Source organism: Drosophila suzukii (genome assembly GCF_043229965.1).
Source record: "Drosophila suzukii chromosome 2 unlocalized genomic scaffold, CBGP_Dsuzu_IsoJpt1.0 scf_2c, whole genome shotgun sequence".
Lineage (NCBI taxonomy): Eukaryota > Metazoa > Arthropoda > Insecta > Diptera > Drosophilidae > Drosophila > Drosophila suzukii.
The window spans coordinates 35,365,788-35,388,374 of NW_027255896.1; the positions used below are offsets into that span (position 1 = coordinate 35,365,788).

The 22,587-nt window shown below is 42.0% G+C and overlaps 1 protein-coding gene across 1 annotated transcript; it reads left to right on the forward strand.

Moving 5' to 3' along the window:
- Positions 1-6,241: 6,241 nt before the first annotated feature.
- LOC136117432 (uncharacterized) lies at positions 6,242-11,487 on the forward strand. The gene is made up of 2 exons (XM_070998659.1): positions 6,242-6,944; positions 8,096-11,487. The coding sequence occupies exons 1-2, from the start codon at positions 6,242-6,244 to the stop codon at positions 11,485-11,487; spliced, it is 4,095 nt and encodes a 1,364-aa protein (XP_070854760.1).
- Positions 11,488-22,587: the final 11,100 nt, after the last annotated feature.

Sequence of the window (22,587 nt, forward strand, 5' to 3'; positions counted from 1 at the left end):
GTTACTCGTAGAGTAAAAGGGTATACTAGATTCGTCGGAAAGTATGTAACAGGCAGAAGGAAGCGTTTCCGACCCCATAAAGTATATATATTCTTGATCAGGATCACTAGCCGAGTCGATCTAGCCATGTCCGTCTGTCCGTCTGTCCGTCTGTCCGGATGAACGCTGAGATCTCGGAAACTATGAGAGCTAGGCTATTGAGATTTGGCGTGCAGATTCCTGAGCTTCTTACGCAGCGCAAGTTTGTTTCAGTAGACTGCCACGCCCACTCTAACGCCCACAAACCGCCCAAAACTGTGGCTCCTACAGTTTTGATGCTAGAATAAAAATTTTAACTGAAATGTAATGTTCTCATCAATACCTATCGATTGACCTAAAAAAAAGTTTGCCACGCCCACTTTAACGCCCACAAACCGCGAAAACCTGTGACGCCCACAATTTTTATGCTAGATAAAAAATTTTAACTGAAATGTATTCGTCTCGTCATTACCTATCGATTGACTCAAAAAAAGTTTGCCACGCCCACTTTAACGCCCACAAGCCGCAAAAACCTGTGACGCCCACAATTTTCATGCTAGATAAAAAATTGTAACTGAAATGTATTGGTCTCGTCGATACCTATCGATTGATCCAAAAAAAATTTGCCACGCCCACTCTAACGCCCATAACGCTTAAATCTGTATACCGCCGGTAGGTGGCGCATTTTAATCTCGCTTTGCTGCTTGCATATCTCCATTTAGCTGAGTAACGGGTATCTGATAGTCGAGGTACTCGACTATAGCGTTCTTCCTTGTTAAATTTATTAATTATAACTGCAAGGGTTAACAAGCTTCGGCTTGCCAAAGTTAACTTCCTTTGTTGCCTAGGTTAAGTTATGTTCGTAGTGTATAATAAAAATATTTTAATGTGATAAGAAAACTTTGTGTTGGCCGCGGCTGGCATAATTCCTGTGTAGGGTAACACTTAATAAAAGGGGTCGCTCGCACTATGTCCGTGGGAAAAGTGAGCGACCATTGGAAGGGTGAGCAAACCGTGGACCTCTAGAACAATTAAGGAGACTTGTGAGGGAGTATATACTGGATCGAGAGGTACATTTTCCCAGCAGAACGTGTGTGTGTATCTCTTTTTCCGGTTTAACTTGTCGCCGCACGCGAATTATCCGGTTATCATTTTCTAATGGGCATCAGTGAGCTCGAGCAAGATCTCCAACCCCATTTGCCGACAGCGTTTAGAAAGCGTTTAGGCGAACAATCTTTTGGTATGGGGTTCCGATGGTGGTCATAACGGAGCAAGGGACAGGCGGTCGTTGTTTCGAAAGGCGTTGTCCTAGAGAGTGAGGCACCTGTTCACCCTAGTCTAAGAACAGTCACGCTACCCTTACCCCGCAAGGCCGATTTCTCTGCGCGTCCAAGGCGCGACAAGCGGCCTCGAGTCAACGCGTCGGCGAGAGAGCCGAGGCGACACCGAGACCAACCGAGCCAACCACCACTCTAATAAGTAAAGCGAAAATATACATAATACATATAATATATCCTTTGAATTCTGTGCTTTCTCACAGATCTACAGGGCAGTCACGTCATACAATTTGGGAGGGACGAACACACAATCTACTGAGAAAGCCGCACGAGTCTCGTAGTGAGCAGACCAACAAAATAAGTTCATTACAATACTCCGAAATTTATCGAATGATTGAATTAGGCGTAATTGAAAAATCTAACAGTGCATGGAGCTCTCCGATGAGAATGGTGGCTAAAACTGGTAAAGTACGATTGTGTTTAGAAAATAAATGGAAGCACTAAAAAGGATGCATACCTTGCCAAATATTGACGAAATTTTCTCTCGGCTGCCTAAGGCTAACATTATCTCAAAAATTGATTTAAAAGTTGCTTATTGGCAAGTGCCTTTAGAGCAAACTTTAAGGTCCATCAAAGCACTTACAGTACCATGACGATCCCCCTATCAGTTTTTTGAGATGCTTTTCGGGTCTTGCAATGTTCCTCAAACGATGCGTTGGTTAATAGATGAGGTAGCTTTTGCTGTTTTGGGTATCTAGATGATTTATGCGTCGTCTCGCAGAACAATTGCGCTAAGCTAATTTAACTGTTAATTTAAGCAGGAGTCAATTTTGCGTAACTAAGACTAAATACTTTGGTTATGTGATCGGGAAAAGTGGAATTGCAACCGACCTAGCGAAAGTGGAATTAATTTTAGAGTAGCCAACACTGAAAACCCTAAAATAAACGAGCGGATTTCTTGGCTTAGCGGTTTGGCACCGAAGATTTGAAAAGTTTTTTCCACATATTTCTCACTGATTTGTTGAAATTTAAAACTAAATTCAGCTGAACAAAGGAAGCTCAGCAAGCCTTCGATAAACTGAGGTCCTTATGAACTTCCGCTCCGGCCCTGCGAAATCCTGATTTCTCCGAAAAATTCTACTTTTACTGTGATGCTAGCGACTATGGAGTTGGGGCAGCCAAAAGTATTTATAACCAAAATTCGGCGCAACGAAATTATAGTGTCACGGAATGTGAATGTTTAGCAGTAGTGCTGGGGATCGAAAAATTTCGTTGTTATTAAGAGATGTATGGGTTTAATGCTATTACGGGATGGGTAGCAGCTGCAAAGCTATAAAATTGGAGTTTGTCATCGAAAAAGTCGCGATTACATATTCCCTGATGCGTTATCTCGTATGTATTCCAATGAAATTGCTTTAATCGGGAGTTACGGCCCAGAAATTTATTTAAATTCGGATTGTTTTAAAGATACTGAATGTCTGGATGCCTTTTTTTAGTATCCGGATGTAAAAGTTGTAAATTGATTTGTGTATAAAAGAACACAACATGATGATGAGACATTAGCCTTTAAATGTAATCAATGGAAACTTTGGGTACATCCTAGGTTAACAACAGAGGTATTTCAACGAGCCCATGATTGCACTGTGGCATCACATAGAGGGATGGGAAAACTTTAGATTTGATTGTTTTAATTGTTTTAATGACCTAATTAGCATGATTAGAAAAAGGGGTTGGTGGTGGCGACCCTAATTAGTCACTTAATGAGGTTAGAAAGGGGTGTGTAGGAGTGTCTTTTTCTTTTTTTTGTCTTTTTCTCACCCTAAAGGTGTGTGTGAGGGGTGCAAAAGTCATGTAGGAGTGCAATGGTTGCACACAGGTCACTTAAAGAATGTTGCTTCTAACTTGTATTAAGTTAAGGGGAGGGTAGTCTTAAATGTTTCAATTCTATAGTGGAGGTGGTGGTTCCTAACAGAATATACACAAAAACAAATGAGTTCGTTTATTTAGTTAAATACGTTTTTATTTAGAGAAGGGTGTTTTGATATGTCTTGTTTTGTCTTGGAGGGGTATTTTGTCATGCGTATGAATTTGTAAAACTATATTTAGGCGGAGGGGAAGTTGTTTTGTTATGCGTGGGCGTTTTGTTGCTTCAATTAGGGATAGTTTTAATAGGGTAGATTCAATTAGGGTTGTAGATGAAATCTGTTAGTGTAACCTGTCTACGGTCTTGTGGTCAAAATGGTGGTGGTGGTTGTGGTTCCTAACAAAATCGTTGTTTTGTTATGCGTGGGCGTTTTGTTAATTTAATTAGGGATAGTGTTAATAGGGTAGATTCCATTAGGGTTGTAGATGAAATCTGTTAGTGTAACCTATCTACGGTCTTGTGGTCAAAATGGTGGTGGTGGCTGTGGTTCCTAACAGAAAATACACAAAAACAAATGAGATCGTTTATTTAGTCTAATACGTTTTTATTTAATCATATTTGAAAATTTTTTCTCACGCGCTTATAGAAAGAGAAAACGGTTACCTTCTAAGTTTTCAAAAAAATGTATGTGTTAAGGAGAAATGTGGAAAGTAGTTCAGTTTTAGAAAACTATTTGAGTTGAGCGAACCATCTAGAATCGTCAAATAAGTTATTATTTAATCATATTCGTGTTAAATTAGTTTCCATGGAGTTTTTTAAATAAATTAATATATCTTTCTATCAATTTTAAGGCGCCTTCTTCTTTCTTTTCAACATGCATACACCTGCAAGTGTCAGGTCCAACTTTACAATCATCATATGCCCATGCACAGGATAATAGGTGTTCTCCATACTTTGAATGAATTACTGGGGTGGCTTCTAATCTTTAAAAAATGTATGAAATGATTTTTAATTTCGTAGCATGTTCCTTGAAGATCTCACTTCCATGCTCCCTTAAGAACTCTTCAATTTTTGAGGAAATCATTTTTTCTTTCAACGTAATAGTCTGAATGTTTATCTTAAACTAAAGTTTGGTAGAGATAAATCGTTGTATTATACTTAGAAAACAGATGTTAAAAAATGCAACAGCTGATGATAGACCCACTTTCGAAAACAAATTTAAAACAATAGAAAATTTTTTTTTTTTTGGTTTTCTCTTTATTTTAGAATTTCAATATATGATGAAATTAATTTTCTAACTCTATATTGTTGAATTACAAAATGAAAACAAGCACAAGTTTCTATATTATCATTAGAAAATTTATAAAAATTTAAGTGTTCTCCAAATGTTGTTTTTATAAACTCCTTTACGTCGATACCCATGAACATGTTCCTTGTCTCCAGTAGTAATTTCAAGTCCTCTTTTGAAATCATATTTCCAAATGTATTAATAAAAATATTAATTTTATTTATTAAAGAAGAATAAGTCGGTATATTAAGATTGTTATTAGAATCAGTCATTTCGATAACTTATTTTTCCGACTCTCAAAATGTGAATGAATGAAGAAAAGGTGTTTAGGAATTTTCGTTTGTGTAAAAGTTTAAGATTTTATGAGCATTGTTCAGAGAGCAGACACCATCCCGAGCATGTAATGAACAATATGGAAAGTGATTTCCATCCATTATTTTTAGAGATGGACAACCAATTTCATCAATGTTAATTACATCATCAATTTTTAAAAATATTTGTAGGAATAACCTTTTTTATATCCCTTACAAATTATTTCCTGTTTTCTAATTATTTCTCTTAAATACATTTGTTTTTCTTTGAAAAAGTATACTCCATCATTCCAATATATTTTATGATGTTTTTTTTTTAGCCAAGTAGCTGTTTTTCTACATTTCTTATTCAATTCAATAAAATCATGTGGAGAGTGTATGATAAAATTAGAATTCAAGATTGTCTCGTTTTTGAATACGACTCCAATTTCTTTTAGAATAAATTTATTATTATTCCCAAGAAATCCTTGAACATCAATTGCAACAATGTCTTCACTCATGATTGATTGATTAATTGTTAGACAATCCGCTGAACTAGACCATTCAACGGGTTATATTCAACTAAACGATCATGTATGAGCACGCAATATACTTGAACATTTTCGATAGTGGGCTTGGTAAGTTCAATTGAAATCCTAACATCAATGGGTCCCGATTTAACCATTTCATTTTTATATGATAAGTCAATTACGATAATAGGAGCTTTAGTTTTAAACTCTGTAGGTGATAGTAAAGGAGATTCACTTCGGTTTTAGTAGCTAGATTGAAACTTGCAATACATTTCATATAGGTGAGCAAATCGATCTTTTTCAAAGTCCAAGTTTAAGTCATCGTAGGGATATGTTTCAGAGTTTAAGTAGACCTTTAGATTTCTTAAATTGTTTGTAATCAGATGGTGGTTATCTTTAAATCCAATTAAAGCAAATCGTGGACGTTCTCGGTTAGCAGCTAATTTAACATTCCAAACATGATTTGTTCCATTACTTAGTGTTGGGGAACCAGACACCCTATACATTTATTCTTGTAAACTTTATCTCTCGCTCGCCTGTGTTATCTATTTACACATACACGCGCATGAAGCGCAGCTTAATCGTGTGTACATGCAAGAGCTTTGCCAAATGCATTGCCTCGGTCAGTACTTTTCCATTCATCTCTTACGGTAACGTGTTTACGACTTAATTCAGCCTATTCTTGTAGTAATATACCCAGCTACAGTCAGTCACATTTTTGCTACCAACGCAACCACAGCGCATCGAAATTGATTGTACTAAATTATATAGAATGTTCGGTGAATACAAATAAAAATCAATTTAAACAGTTACACTTCTGGCGTCTAATTTGTTAACATAAAATTACTGGTCCTTCGATCGCGGATAGCCAGGAAAGCGTTTGTTTTCGGGACATTTAATTAAAATTAGTACTTGTCAACGGTGATCTATAGATATCTGCATCGTATAGAACCGTCCTCTAAACCTCAATCGTCATGCGGAGTGTGATTCAACAGCGGGGCTTTTGCAAAAGCCAAATCACTCGTGCGCATAACAATGCCACGAAATTTGTGGAAGATATTCAGTCAATCCCGACATTAGTCGCGCGATTGGCCCAGCTACAGGACAACTATTTGCGGTTTGTGCGACTTACGGAGGATTTGTACGCCTACGAGTCTGAAGAGGGTTGGGAAGACCCTGCTGAAGACGTTGATATATACGAGGAAAAACACTACGCTACATATGCTATTCTCAGTAATACGCTTGAAGATTTAAAGGCTGAAGTCGCTAACAATACTCTTCTTGTTTCCGATCAATCATTCAACACTACTCGCAGAAGCCATGTGGACTTTCAGTTCGAGCGAATCAAGCTCCCAACCTTTTCAGGAAATTATGAGGATTGGAAACATTTTTCGGACATGTTCACGGCATCGATTGCATCAAATACGAATTTCACTGAGTGCCAAAGATTTCACTATTTGAAATCATACCTGTCTGGCGAGGCACTCGCTTTAGTGAAACATATTCCCGTGACCAATGAAAACTACAGTGAAGCCTGGGACAAGTTGGAAAAGCGGTACAACAAAAAACCGCTTATTATCCGATCATTTCTGAACAGTTTTCTAACGCTACCTAGTGCCACAACCAGTAGCATCAGCACTGTGCGTAAATTGGTGGACGGCGCAGATGAAGTTATTCGTGGGTTAAGAGCACTTCAGTGCGATGAACGAGATCCCTGGTTAATATTTATATTATTATCAAAGTTAGATCCTGAAACTCGGCAGTCATGGGCCCAGCGCGCAGAATCTGAAAATTCCAGTGTGACCATCGAGCAATTTCTAACCTTTCTCACATCTCACTGTGACACCTTTGAAGCCTGCCAACTCGGTCGCGCGCCTCAAGCTCGACGATCGGCTGCTACTCATCATGCTGACGCCCACCAGAGACGCGACGACAACAAGTGTTTATATTGCCAGCAGGCTCATCAACTGTACAGGTGTGACCAATTTCTAACCCTGGACATCGCAGCTCGCCGAGAATTCCTGAAAACCAGAAAGCTCTGTTTTAACTGCCTCAGCGCTTCACACATGGTCGGCAATTGCACATCGAAACACACATGCCGGGTCTGCCGCCGCAACCATCATACATTGGTCCACGACACACCGCAGCCTTTTCGACCTGGAGAGCCTAATGAGTCACCTACCGTAAACACTGGCAATCTGTCCTCAACCCCCCGAGAAAGATCATTCAGCACAAACAATAAACTTCGCACTCACGAAGAGATGCCATCAGGCAGCGTTCCTCCTGTGGGGAACAATTACACTCATCATACCCTGGAAAATATTCCGTATGCAGGTTCGCAAACCCTATTGCCAACCATTCTTGCAGACGTCGACGACGCTTGGGGAAATACAACAAAATGCAGAATGCTCTTAGACACGGGATCCACCATTACTTTGGCATCGGAATCATTTGTTCAGCGGATTGGCGTGCATCGAACGCATGCACGAATTTCAATTCTTGGTCTGGCCGCAAACAACGCCGGTCATACTCGAGGGTGCGCACACTTTAAGCTGCGCTCTCGGCATTCGGATCATATCATCGAGATGGACTCCTTCATTTGTCCTCGCTGACGTCATCGCTTCCAGCGCAAACTATTGACACATCATCTTCAACCTGGAAGGAAATCTCAGCACTTCCCTTAGCAGATCCGACGTTCTGCACTCCTGGATCTATAGATGTCATCGTTGGATCTGATCAACTATGGTCTCTATATACCGGAAAAAGAAAATATTTTGGTAAGAACTATCCCATCGCTCTCAATACAATTTTTGGTTGGATTATTGCAGGCTCGTACACTGCCTGCGACGACCACATCACTCCGGCCGTGACCCATCACGCGGATCTCGACACGATGGTTCGATCGTTCATGGAAATGGACAATGTGCAACCTAACCAATCTCTCTTGGACTCCAGTGATCCCACAGAGAGTCATTTCGCAAACACTCACACGCGCTCCGAAGACGGGGTCTATATCGTCGAGTATCCCTTCAAGGACGGAGCCCCGCCTATCGAATCAACTCTTCCCCAGGCCACCAACCGCCTAGTCTCATTGGAGCGACGGTTTCGTCGACATCTGGAACTCAAAAAACAATACGAGGAGTTTTTGGATGACTACTTGCAACGCGGTCATATGGAACAACTGACATCAGCCCAAGTAATGGACGACCCTGACACTTGCGTTTATCTACCGCATCACGCTGTCATCAAGCAGGATAGCCTGACGACCAAATGTCGGGTGGTCTTCGATGGATCTGGAAAAGACAGTTCTGGAATCTCCTTAAACGACAGACTTCATATTGGACCACCGATTCAGCGGGACTTGCTCGGGGTTTGCCTACGTTTCCGGCAGCACCGATATGTTCTATGCGCAGATATTGAAAAGATGTTTAGAGGGATTCAAGTTTCTAGGCGTCACACCAATTTTCAACGTATTGTGTGGCGCAAAAATGAGAATGAACCTATGCTTCATTTTCGTCTGTTAACAGTCACGTACGGCCTAGCGCCCTCTACATTTCTGGCCGTTCGAGTTTTGAAGCAACTAGCTGACGATCATCGCCTCGAGTACCCGGCCGCATCACAAGCATTATCACAAGATGCTTATGTGGACGATATCCAAACTGGATGCGATTCGCTAGAAGATCTTCTGGTTCTAAAGACGGAGCTGATTGGACTCTTAGGAAAAGCGAAGTTCAAACTGCGGAAATGGAGCTCTAACTGCTGGAACCTTCTGCAATCATTACCTGAAGAGGATCGATGTTATGACCCAATACAGCTCACCAAAGGTTCACCCATGGAATCGCCCGTCAAGGTCCTTGGAATTCAGTGGAATCCAGGTCGTGATGTAATGTTCGTCAAACCTACAGAATTCGATCTCAGCATTGTCCCCACGAAACGAGAACTATTATCGCAACTTTCCAAGATCTATGACCCACTCGGGATTGCAGCGCCTACCACCGTGCTTCTCAAGCTCATCTTCCAAGAAAGTTGGACCGCTGTAATACACTGGGACGAACCTATTCCTGAAGCCCTGAATGCACGCTGGAGGGCATTAGTAGAGGATTTCTCGTCGCTGACAAAATGCCAAGTACCTCGGTATATTGCTGCACCCTACCAACACATCCAACTGCACGGATTCGCAGACGCATCCATGCACGCGTACGGTGCTGTTGTTTATAGTCGAGTAGCATCGGATGGGAAGTTCCACATAAGTCTCGTAGCCGCCAAAACACGTGTGGCTCCAATAAAATCAGTCTCAATTCCACGCCTGGAATTGAACGCTGCCCTACTCCTGACACGGCTGCTCACTATTGTTAAAGCGTCGTTAACTATTCCTGTTAACAACACGATCTGCTGGACAGATTCGGAGATCGTGCTACACTGGCTGTCCGCACCACCACGGAATTGGAACACATACGTCTGCAACAGAACGGCTGAGATACTGAGCGAATACCCACGTAGCTGCTGGAGCCATGTCCGCTCCGAGGATAATCCTGCCGACTGCGCATCCAGGGGACTTCACCCATCTAAGCTTCTTGACCACGAACTTTGGTGGAAAGGCCCATCCTGGATGGCCTTGCCACAATACGAATGGCCTCTGTCTACTAGCAAGTTCCGAGTTGATACACATTTGGAGGCCAGAGCAGAGGAACGTCCAGCCAAGCCAACAACTCTACATAGCTTTCCTGACGAAAGTATGGACGAGTTGCTCATAAACAAGATCTCATCCTGGACTCGGCTCATAAGGGTAACTAGCTATTGTTATCGCTTTATTCATCGTCTTCGTTTGCAGCACAGGCCTTATTCTGAGTACCTAACTTCAACGGAACTGCAGGCAGCACGAAACCAACTTCTTCGTCACATCCAACGAAAGGCCTTTCAAAGAGAGTATACGCAGCTAGAAAACGGACGCAAGCTTCATGCAAAATCGCCGCTGATCCGGTTTTCTCCATTTCTGGATAAGGACGGACTAATGCGAGTTGGCGGACGAATCGAGAGGTCGACCCTTAACTACAACGCCAAGCACCCGGTTATAATTCCAAAGAGTTCTCCAGTCGCCGAGCTCCTGGTACGACATTCTCATGTGACGAATCTTCACACTGGAGTGGACGCCACGTTCACAAATCTTCGACAACAGTACTGGATCCTGGGTGCACGAAATATCGTCCGAAAGACTGTCTTTCAATGTAAACGCTGTTTTCTCCAACGCAAGAGCACAAGTAGCCAGATCATGGGAGAGCTACCTGTACCTAGGGTTCAAGCCAGCCGTTGCTTTCAACATACCGGCTTGGATTATGCCGGGCCAATTTCAATTAAAGGTTCAACTGGGCGCACACCAGTGATCGGAAAGGCATGGTTCGCAGTATTCGTTTGTCTAACAACGAAGGCTCTCCACATCGAAGCAGTCACCGATTTAACAACCAAAGCCTTTATTGCGGCTTTCCAACGATTCATTGCTCGGCGATCTAAACCAACTGATCTCTGCTCAGACAACGGTACCACCTTTCATGGCAGCAAACGAGTACTCGACGAAATGCGGCTGCTAGCCATGGAGCAACGCAAGGATGAGAATTTAGCAAACTTCTTCGCCAACGAAGGAATCCTGTGGCACTTCATACCGCCTTCTGCCCCACACTTCGGGGGAATATGGGAAGCCGGAGTTCGGTCCATCAAGCTACATATGAAAAGAATAATGGGATCGTCAGCCCTAACCTTCGAGGAATTGTCTACAGTTGTAATACAGATTGAAGCCTTACTTAATTCCCGCCCTCTTTGCTCATCAGGGGATTCTACTTTGGATCCGCTTACTCCGGCCCATTTTTTGACTGGCACTCCCTATACTGCCTTACCGGAGCCATCCCGTCTAGACGTCCCTATCAACCGCTTGGAACGATGGACTCAACTACAAGCAATGGTCCAAGGCTTTTGGAAACGCTGGCATATGGAGTACCTAACCTCTCTGCACGAGCGCACCAAATGGCAACTGGAAGACGATAATTTGAAGGTCGACACACTGGTAGTGCTTAAGGAACCAAATCTACCTCCATCGAAATGGATTCTAGGACGTATCCAGGAGGTACACGCCGGACAAGACGACAAGGTCCGAGTTGTTACCGTCAAAACCGCCCAAGGAGTCTTCAAGCGGCCAATTACCAAATTGGCGATCTTGCCCCTTTGCTGAACAGCCGTTCAGGGGGGGCGGTATGTTGGGGAACCAGACACCCTATACATTTATTCTTGTAAACTTTATCTTTCGCTCGCCTGTGTTATCTATTTACACATACACGCGCATGAAGCGCAGCTTAATCGTATGTACATGCAAGAGCTTTGCCAAATGCATTGCCTCGGTCAGTACTTTTCCATTCATCTCTTACGGTAACGTGTTTACGACTTAATTCAGCCTATTCTTGTAGTAATATACCCAGCTACAGTCAGTCACATTTTTGCTACCAACGCAACCACAGCGCATCGAAATTGATTGTACTGAATTATATAGAATGTTTGGTGAATACAAATAAAAATCAATTTAAACAGTTACACTTCTGGCGTCTAATTTGTTAACACTTAGTTTAGGATTAATGTATGTATCCCAACTACGGAATGCAATCGGTAGATTGGTTCCACTATTTATAATATCATACATTTTAATTTTCGTTGAATCGCTGGGTGTTATATGAGGAATTTTCCATGTAATATTAGTCATATTGAGATGATATTTTCCGACTAATTGTGCACTCTCAAATTTATCTTGCTCAAGTACATCATTAAAATTTTTTGATATTGATAGTACTAGTTCATGTTTACAATTTAATAATACTTTTTTTAAATCTTCATCAAATCCAATCCATCTAAAAAGTATGCCATACAAATATTTCTCATTCTCGCAATAACATTTTGAGTTTCTACCGCTCCCCCTTCCTTAATTAGGGTAATATCTCCTTGAAAATTTAGAAGACTATCGGAGCAGATCGCCAGCGCCTAGTCATGCGCGCATAGGTGTACGACGGCACCTGCAGCGCTCTCTGCTTATCTTTCGCCTGCTTTCTTATACCCCTAAAGCGGTCGCTTATCTATTCAGCAACTACTTTGTAAGCCTGCATATGTCTATATGAAGATCTTGGAGCCAAGCTTTTTTCACATTCACAGTCCGTCTGCCGCTCCGAATAAACGCTATACATTTTAATATAACCTATTCGTGCGTTATTAATTATAAACATAAGGGTGGCATATTTGTTGTCTTCCCCACAAACAGGGGAGTACATATAAATCTTGATTTTTGATTGTTATTCTTATCTCATCATTTGGTTTAAATGATTGTTGAAAGGGTTGATAATAGTGATATTCCTTCTTTGATATACTTTCATCAGAGAAAGGTTTTTCCCGTACTGCCAATATTTCATTCAATCCCATGACTTTAGTTAAACTCGCACTTTGAAGCCCAATGATTTAAGAATTAACTTATTTTTTAATGTAAGTGTGTCCTTTTGGTCTCGATCCTCTTCCTATAACTTTATGTATTAAAGTGTGCTGATGATAGTAAGTATCACCTCTTTTATTGTATATAATCATTGTATTAATCTTAAGTGTAAACGAATTGCATAGTTTTCACCGCGTAAATTTATTAATTCACCGTTCTGATCAGTTATGTGTATAGAGAGTGTACTTATTTCTCTAGTGTTGACTGGTAAGTAAATAAGATTGTGTGGTGTGATATTCATTTTATAGCCTGGAGGAACATTAATTCCAAATTCGTATAATGAATGATCTTGTCTACTATCAATATATGACCCGCTTACAGTATTACATACTAAGCGTATTGTGTTGACAGGTTGATCAGATATATATGTTTTTTTCAATTCGGGGTAAATTATTTTTTTATTGAAACCAAGCAATTGTCCAATGGAGTTGTTTCTATTAAAATAAATAGGTTCCTTGGTAGTTGTAATATGAACTCGAAGTTTGTTATTATTACTCTCCATTTGAAATGTTTTCTCAAGATCATAATCTTTTAGTTTATTTTTTAGAAAATCATAAATATCATTGAGTTTATATGACCCGATTGGAAGTTGAATTACTTTATCACCAATATGAAATAGATTATTATTTATATCAACATTGGGTATAGAGTTGTACATATGAAAGTCAATGAGTGCACACTCATATTCACCATTTGTCAGTTCAATGGGTGGGAAATAAGAAATGTTTGTAATGGGTTCATTACCATTTAATGTAAGAGTGAATGATCTACTCATTTTGGGGTCTAATAATGTACTGTGAAAATATAGCTTACAGAATGAAACTTATATTCTCAAATAATTATAAATTCATTAAAACCCTTCCTGTATCTTCCCTTTTCCATATCGTTATCTTTACTTATTATGAGGAATCCGTATTTATCACTCCAACAGTTTTGACAAATTTTCATAAACGAATCATAGGACATATCAGTATTTACATGATCACGATATATATGACGCATATTTAAATCATCTTGTTTAAACATTATAATCATATTCGCGTTATCACGTATTAGATGTTTTGGAATATGAGTATATGTTTGGCATAGGTAAAAAGAATCTATATTTTTATGACGCCCCATACAGAAATATGAACGAATGTTGTTTTGTTTTTCACAAGCAACATCATCAAAAATCATAATAGAGTTTTCTTTAGCCTTAGCGGGTGGTAAAACTTCATCATTTTGTGAGAACGTATAATATCCCATTCCCTTTATCGGTTTAATTAGTTTCTCTAAATACTCATACTTTGGTTGATATAAACTCTTTGAGAATACATATATATTCTCAAATTTTAGCCCGTTTGGACTTTCAATAAGGCTGAGCATAACATTTGTTTTTCCACAGTTTGAGGGACCGACAACCAATGCTAATTTTATTGGGTAATAAAGAACTATGTCGTGGAACTGAATTTGTAAATGAATGATCACCACCCTCGATATTTCTAACACAGATTTCTTGTTTTTGACGTATTAAACGCATATTCACGTGTGTAATGTACTTCATTCGATGAGAAATGCTCCTTGAATAAACATTATATAAAATGGGTAAAAGTTTTTATAATTGTTGCAGTCAGAGTTCAAACTTGAAACGAGGTAGTGGTATTATCAACAAAATAATTAACACACTTCCATTTGAAGTACATGTTCCTGGTTATAATTTTTGTGGACCTGGAACAAAGCTAAAACAAAGGTTGGAGCGCGGTGATCGTGGGATAAATCAATTGGATGAAGCTTGTAGAGTACATGATATTGCATATTCACAATATAAGGATCTAGCTGATCGACATAAGGCTGACGCAGTACTAATAAATAAAGCGTGGGAACCAACAAAGATAGTAGTATTGCAGAGAAAACAGCAGCATACTTGATTACAAATATTATGAAAACAAAAAAGAAATTCGGAATGGGTGTGAAAAAGGGAACAAAGAGAAAGTGTAAGAAAAGGAAATCAAAGGTAAAGAGTTTTTCAAATGTTATCCAAACAGGAATACGGGCATTGAAAACTCGGAAGCCACTAGATCTAATGAGTGCGAATAAGGTTGCACGTAAAGCAGTCAATAAATCAATTGGTAGAAATTAAAAAAATATTAAGATTCCTCGTATTATTAATGTACCGAAAATTGGTGGTTTTTTACCTATTGTACCCATTTTGACTGCACTAAGTGCATTAGGAAGTCTCGCCTCTGGTAGTGCAGCCATTGCTAAAACTATCAATAATGCAAATATGGGAAAAAAACAATTAGAAGAGAGTAAACAACATAATAAGAAAATGGAAAGTATTAAGGTGGGTGAAGGTATGTTTCTTAAACCTTATAGAAAAGGTTATGGTTTATATCTTAATCCATTTAGAGGAAATCCAAAAAACTAATTACTAAGCTACCTAAAAAACCTCTTTCAAATTTCGAAATTTTGAAATTTGCTCAAAAGTACATTCCACATTCCGGAATTATAAACCTAGATGATAGTTCATCAAATGGTACGCATTGGGTAGCTTATAACAAAAATAAAAAAAGTATACATTACTTTGATAGTTTTGGAAATTTACAACCCCCAAAAGAAATTGTGAAATACTTGGGGAATAACATTAACTATAACTATGAGAGAAAACAAGCCTTTAATAGTACCAAATGTGGACACCTGTCCCTCCAACTCTTACTCTCTATCCCACCCTAACTTTTACACTATGATCAAGTAATTTCTCTATGATTCTTGAAACCCACCCTATTTACATGCTATTCACTATTATGATTGGTCGATTCTAAATCAAGAATGAGAAAGAACAGGGAGGGCTAGTTTACCTCAAGGTATAAAAACTCGATCAAAAGTTATTCTAACTCACATTTAAAAACCACATGCAAACAGTCTCAACCTAAAAGTTTCAAGCTAAAACGTTCTCAGCCTAAAGTTTCAACCTAAAAAATCTTGCAATCATCCAAATCAGCAACAAGAAGAACAACAAAAAAAACAGTTAAAACAGTAAAACAATTAAAACAGATACAACTGCTAAAAACAGCTGAAAACAACAAGAAAACAGCTACATCTGCTAAAAACAGGTAAATTAAACAACAAAAACAGTTACAAGTGTTAAAAAAACAACTAAAATCAACAACAAAAACAGGTAAAAGCAACAAAAACAACGAAAACAACTACAAGAAGAAACAACTACAAATGGTCAATCCGGGAATGATGAAAGTACTCAAGGATTTTAATGGTAACGCACCAAAACCTATTTTAACAAAGACGAGGATGGAATCGGAGGTGTACTACCCTATTCGACGAGCTCAACGTAAGAAAACCACCTTTGGGATGGCCCCCACTCTTGAACTTGAAGAGTATATGCTGTACTTGTCGCAACGATACTCAGATAAATTAGATGATTCAGCAATTGAATATATAAAGGATAATATTTTTTGTATTATTAAAAGGAATGACAACAATCTCTATTTAGAATTAAATAAAGCTTAAAATGTATTTATTTTTAATATTATTAATGTATCTATTTTGATAAATAAAAATAAAAATACAAATAAAATTTCATAAAACTCATACTCAAACCCTTTGTTATAAATATTTAGATTATACTAAATTTTTCCAACAATGAAGCGTAAACTTTTAGAACAGTTGACGAAAAGTAGAAATTCATTAAAAAGAAAATTTAATGAATTGAAACAAATAAAAAATGAGAACGTATCAAATTTGGAGGAAACTTTTAAGCCTATTACGAAACCTTTACATGAATTACTCACTGAAAATAAAAAATTGAATAAAAAGGAATATATTAATGATACACATGATATTAAGACTAAGTTCAAGAAAGAGAAAATAAGAGTACCTAAAAGTAAAAAAGAAAAAAGGGAACACGAGAGAGTAATCGAAAGTGATAGTGAGAGTGATGCTTATGTTGATGCTTTTTCACGACAGTCTCTTATAGATGAATCTGATGTTTCACAACAATCTCTTATAGATGAATCCGATGTTTCACAACAGCCTCACACAGATGATTTAAATGAAAGTGTATATGAAGATACCGGGGTGAAGTACAATCTCAACATTAATCAGTTAAAGCAAGAAAAGATTTTAGACAATAGTTATGGACCAAGAGAAGAAAATAATATTTTAATGTTGGGTAATACAACACTTAAAATTAAAAAAAATTTAATGGAATTAGGAAGTGGAAATTTATGGACTCTATCACCAGGTCTATACTTTTTAATTTTTCATAATAGTCCTAAGGATTATACTAAGAATGATTTAGAATCATATAAAAACATTTTAATTGAAACAAGTGCTCACAAAAAAAAACTATCAACCAGATGGTCAAGTAAAGGGAAATCGTTCTAAAAAATATTCTTCAATTATTAAACCATTAATATCATCTTCAGTAAATGAAGAATACACTGGTTCTGGGTATATGAGACTACAAAAAATACCACCAAACTATGTATATTGGGATAATGTTAATGAACTTGTTGAAAGATTGCAACTCTTAATGGCATCGAGAGCTGCTGGTAATAATAATCATACTTATGAAATTTTTTCAATAATAGAAGAATTGCGGGAAGCAAAAATAATATATTAATAAAATAGAAAACATTTTCTCATTTTGTTTAATAGTAAAATGTCTATTGACAAGTTTGGTCACATTTCAAATGATAGAGATTTTTCCTCACTTTTCAAAAGGGAAGTTGAGATCTTACAGGTATATATCTAGACACTGATGGTCACATAAATGTTCAGAAAAAAAGAATTGTGAGGAGTTGAATAACTCCCCACAAATAGAAGCAGCAGCAGATGGCCGGCCGCTTACCAGATACGCGGCGAACTCGCGTAGTAACGGCGCGGCGGGGAGAACGAGAGAGTTTGGAGACCAATGAAGGAGAGCGAGAGAGTTTGGAGACCAATGAAGGAGAGCGAGAGAGATTGGAGACCAAGGATGGAGATCGAGAGAGAATGGAGACTTCGCGGGCAGAGCAAGAGTGCCGTATGCAGAAGGGGATAACGGAACTCCACTGGACTTTGGACTCTCCCGTGAACTTTGGACCGGGAGAGGAAGTGCCGCATCTCGGCAGTGGAGCGGCACACAGGCGTGCCACAAGCGGCACGGGAATCAGCGGAACGGCAGCAGTGGGCGGAACATCTATTGGAAGCGGTACATAAAGGACAAGTGGGTCATCCAGGAGGCACGAACTTTGGACCCAGAGTGGAGAGATCCCGCGGGCCGTGCGCAAAAGGGAAATAACGGTGCTTGGAGGCCCTATATAAGGCCGCAGAGCGCTGGCAGCTGGATCAGTCGATCACGAGGAGTCAAACCTTCAAGATCAATTAAAGTACCAGAGAAACAGTCAGTCAAGCAAATAATCTACGAGGGAGCTGCAACCAAGCGAGTCGTCGGAAGCAGCGCCGTGGGAAGCATACAAGGAGCAAGATCGCCACGTCGAGACGTTCGGGATTAGGACATCAGGAATCTCCGAATTGAGACACAGGTGGCTGAGTTCTGAAAGGCATCACGCGGCTAAGTCAAGGCGTTTGTTTTCTAACTTTGTCACGACCACACCCTGGCGAGTCGCCCGGCGGGTCTGTCAGAGACAAGCAAAAGAGTCCTACGACGAAGAGCCGTCAGCTTGGGGAGGAAAGTTGTCTGCGACCCAGCGTACCTTGCCCGACCAAGCAGGACCTGGCGTGACGGACGAGCGGTAGATCGATTTGCGGTTTCAAGAGGCGGCAGCCTGGAGAGCCCTGCGATTACCGGCGAAGTTCCCGAGCAGCGACCGCCCAGCTCCCCGAGCGCCAGAACAACGAGATACGCCAGCAGACATTTCCGGCAGCCACGTTACCATCGCCGCGCGGAGCTCATTGGGGAGCGCAGGAGCGTCGCGGACGTCACGCATTAGGGTGAAGCCGGGTGGAACGTTCGTCTGCGCTAGGCGTAAAGCGAAGTGAACCGCTAGACAGCCTCCGGGCGGCAGCCTTGACTGTCAGCGCGAACTGAGCAAGAACCTAGCGGGACCGTCCGGGACAGAGCAAGGGACAGGTATTGCCTCGAAGGGCGTCAGCCTGGAGAGCAAAGCTTGTTCACCCTAGTCTGAGAACGGTGACGCTTCCCTAAGCCCATAAGGCCGAACTCTCTGCGGGTCTAAGGCGCTACAAGCGACCCCGAGGCAACGCGTCGGCAAGCAAGCAGAGGCGGCCACTACGAGCGTCCCGAGACCCAGGAGCCAAGCGGAAGCCGAGTCAACGCGTCGACAAGCCAGAAGGAGGAGCACCAGCAGCCGGCGGAACCAGAACAAGGAGATACAGAAGCCAGCATAGCCACACACCCGCTGTACCAATACCACGAGAATAAATCCCACTGTTACCATTTGAACACTTTGTTTTCTCACTGATCTACGGGCAATCACGTCATATAAATTTGGTGGGACGAACGCACAATCTTCTGAGCTAGCCGCACGAATCTCGTAGCGAGCAGACATACAAAATCAGTTCGTTACATCTGGCGCCCAACGTGATTGTCCCAACAGTGAGAACAGCACAGTAAAAATGGGAAAGAAGTGGATTTACCGCCTCAAGAAGGAAGACTTCGCCCATGTCGCACAGAGACTCAACGTCGCCCTGGAGGGCAGGCTAGACGACATGAGGAAGGCAATACCTTGTGGAGGCCACCAAGCAACACACAGAGGCCACAAGATGCCACCCATATCACAGACCCGCAGGAGGCCTGTCGGAAATGCGGTGGGAACGGACACTGGGCTAGAGGATGTCGTAACCAGCGGCTGCTGTTTTGCTGGATATGCGGCAAGGTGGGTGTTAGAAGCGTCGATTGCTGCCAACGATCGGGAAATGGCCAGCGATCTCAGCCGCAGAGAGGCGAGCGGGGATCGCACAATGCCACCTCTCCAAACTAACGGGCGAGCTAATCGAGGAGGAGCAGCAGTTGTCCGCAGCTGTGATGATTGGTGGGAAAAGCTACAAAGCCACAATCGACACCGGAGCAACGGCAAGCTTCGTTAGCGAAGAATTGGCGGACAATATTGCTGCTCTAGGAAAGATTACCAGGACGAGACGGCAAGTTAGGTTGGCAGATGGAAGGTGCGGCGGAATTAATGCGCAGCTCGAGGTGGAGGTCAAATTCGGCAACAAACAAGTGACCATGAGCCTGTTGATTTTACCCGGGGTAGTGGATCCATTAGTGTTGGGATGGAACTTCCTGAAACAAGTCGGAACCGAGATAAGGTGTGCTGGACACGAAATAATAATACCAGCCAGGAACCGACACAATGGATGGCTCGAGGAGAAGCTATCAGTAGCAGTCGTTCAACAAGTAAACGAGTTGGACGATACTACAGCGTTCCTTGAAACAGAGCTGGCAGACTTCAGCACAATGTCGGGAACATCGAATATGGCAGAACACCAGATCAAAATGAAGGACGACAAGCCAATCAAGCAGAGATACTACCCAAAGAACCCAAAAATTCAAGGGGAAATCAACGCAAAGGTGGACGAGCTTCTCCAAATGGGGTTCATAGAGCATTCAAAGAGCCCATACAGCTCCCCCATCGTGATGGTGAAAAAGAAGACAGGCAAGTGGAGACTGTGTGTCGACTTCAGGCAGATCAACGCGAAGTCAGTGAAGGATGCCTACCCAATGCCCCGCATAAACTACATCCTAGATCAACTAAGAGAAGCGCGGTACATCAGCAGTTTGGACCTGAAGGATGGATACTGGCAGATCCCACTGGAAGAAAGTAGCAGGCAATATACAGCATTTACGGTACCAGGCAAAGGTCTGTTTCAGTGGAGGGTAATGCCGTTCGGACTTCACTCGGCGTCGGCAACGTTTCAGCGAGTCTTGGACCAAGTAATTGGCCCCGAAATGTCACCTCACGCATTCGCTTACCAGGATGACATAATAGTGATCGGTCGCACGCTGGAAGAACACAAAAGAAACCTGAAGGAAGTGTTCCGGCGTCTAAAGGAGGCAAATCTGAGGCTGAATCCAGAAAAATGCCAATTCTTCAAAAAGGAGCTGCTGTACCTGGGTCATCGAGTGACTAGCGAGGGAATAGGAACAGATCCAGAAAAAGTAGCCGCCATCGCCGAACTAGAACCGCCATCGACTGTCAAAGAGCTCCGGCAATACCTAGGAGTAGCGTCGTGGTACCGCCGGTTTGTACCAGATTTTTCCAGAATCGTCAAACCCCTGAACGACCTGCTGCGCAAAGGCAGTAAGTGGGAGTGGACACCAGAGCACCAGATGGCGTTTGAGGAGGTTAAGGCAAGACTCGTGGCAGATCCAGTGCTAGCATGCCCGGACTTCAGTAGAACTTTCATCCTGCAAACAGACGCCAGCGACTACGGCATCGGAGCGATACTGACCCAGGACACCGAAAAGGGCGAAAGAGTAATCTCCTACTCGAGCCGAACACTGAACGGCGCGGAAAAGAACTACTCGACAACGGAGAAGGAGTGCTTGGCGATCGTCTGGGCGATCCGGAAGCTCAGGCCATATCTGGAAGGTTACCACTTTAAGGTAGTAACCGACCACATGGCCCTGAAGTGGCTCAACAGCATCGAAAGCCCTTCAGGAAGGATCGCCAGATGGGCCCTGGAGCTACAACAGTACGACTTTGAGATAGCGTACAGAAAGGGCCAGCTAAACGTGGTGGCCGACGCATTATCAAGACAACCACTACCAGAGACGCTACGAGGAGTAAAAGAGGCATCGGCAACAATAACCTCAGGAGAGTGCAGCTGGATCAAGGACATGGGTGAAAAGATAAGGACCCAACCGCAGAAGTACCCGGACTATGTTATGGATGGTGAGACACTGTACAGAAACATACCTCACCGAGCAGGCAGTGAAGACGTCGCGTCATGGAAGATGTGCGTCCCGAAGTCACTACGAGAAACAGTGTTGAGGGAAAACCACGACGCACCGTCCGCGGGACACGTAGGAAGCCGAAGGACAATTGCACGGTTGGCAGCCCGATACTACTGGCCAGGCATGCATAGAGACGCCCGAGCCCACGTACGAAAATGCGAGATTTGCATGCGGTTTAAGCCCAATCAGATGCAGGCGGCTGGGAAGATGTTGACCCAAGTGCCGGAGGAACCATGGGCCACGGTATGTGCAGACTTCGTTGGACCCCTACCAAGATCTAAGCACGGGAATCAAATGCTGCTGGTCATGATAGACAGGTTTTCGAAATGGACGGAACTGGTGCCCCTACGCAGTGCGACGGCAGAGTCGCTCAAAAAGGCATTTAGGGAGCGCATAATCGCAAGGTACGGGGTCCCGAAGGTGGTCATAACGGACAATGGAGTACAGTTTGCAAGCCGCATATTTAAAAATTTCCTGGCTGAGATGGGTATCAGTCAACAATTCACCGCGCCATACACACCACAAGAGAATCCAACCGAACGAGCAAACAGAACGGTCAAGACCATGATTGCCCAGTTCGCAGGGCAGGACCAGAGAAACTGGGACGAGAAGTGGCCGGAGATTATGCTAGCAGTGAACACGAGCACATCGGAATCCACCGGCCATACACCGGCGTTTCTTACCCAGGGAAGGGAACCACGTCTACCCAGCAGCCTATACGATAAGGAAACCCTAGGAACCGGACGAGCTACGGAGACCCCTGAGGAAAATGCCAACAAAATAAGAGAGGTATTCGAGATCGTGCGGCGAAATATGGAAAAGGCGTCCCAGGACCAAGCCAGACACTACAATCTGAGAAGGAGACAGTGGTCACCAGCGGTGGG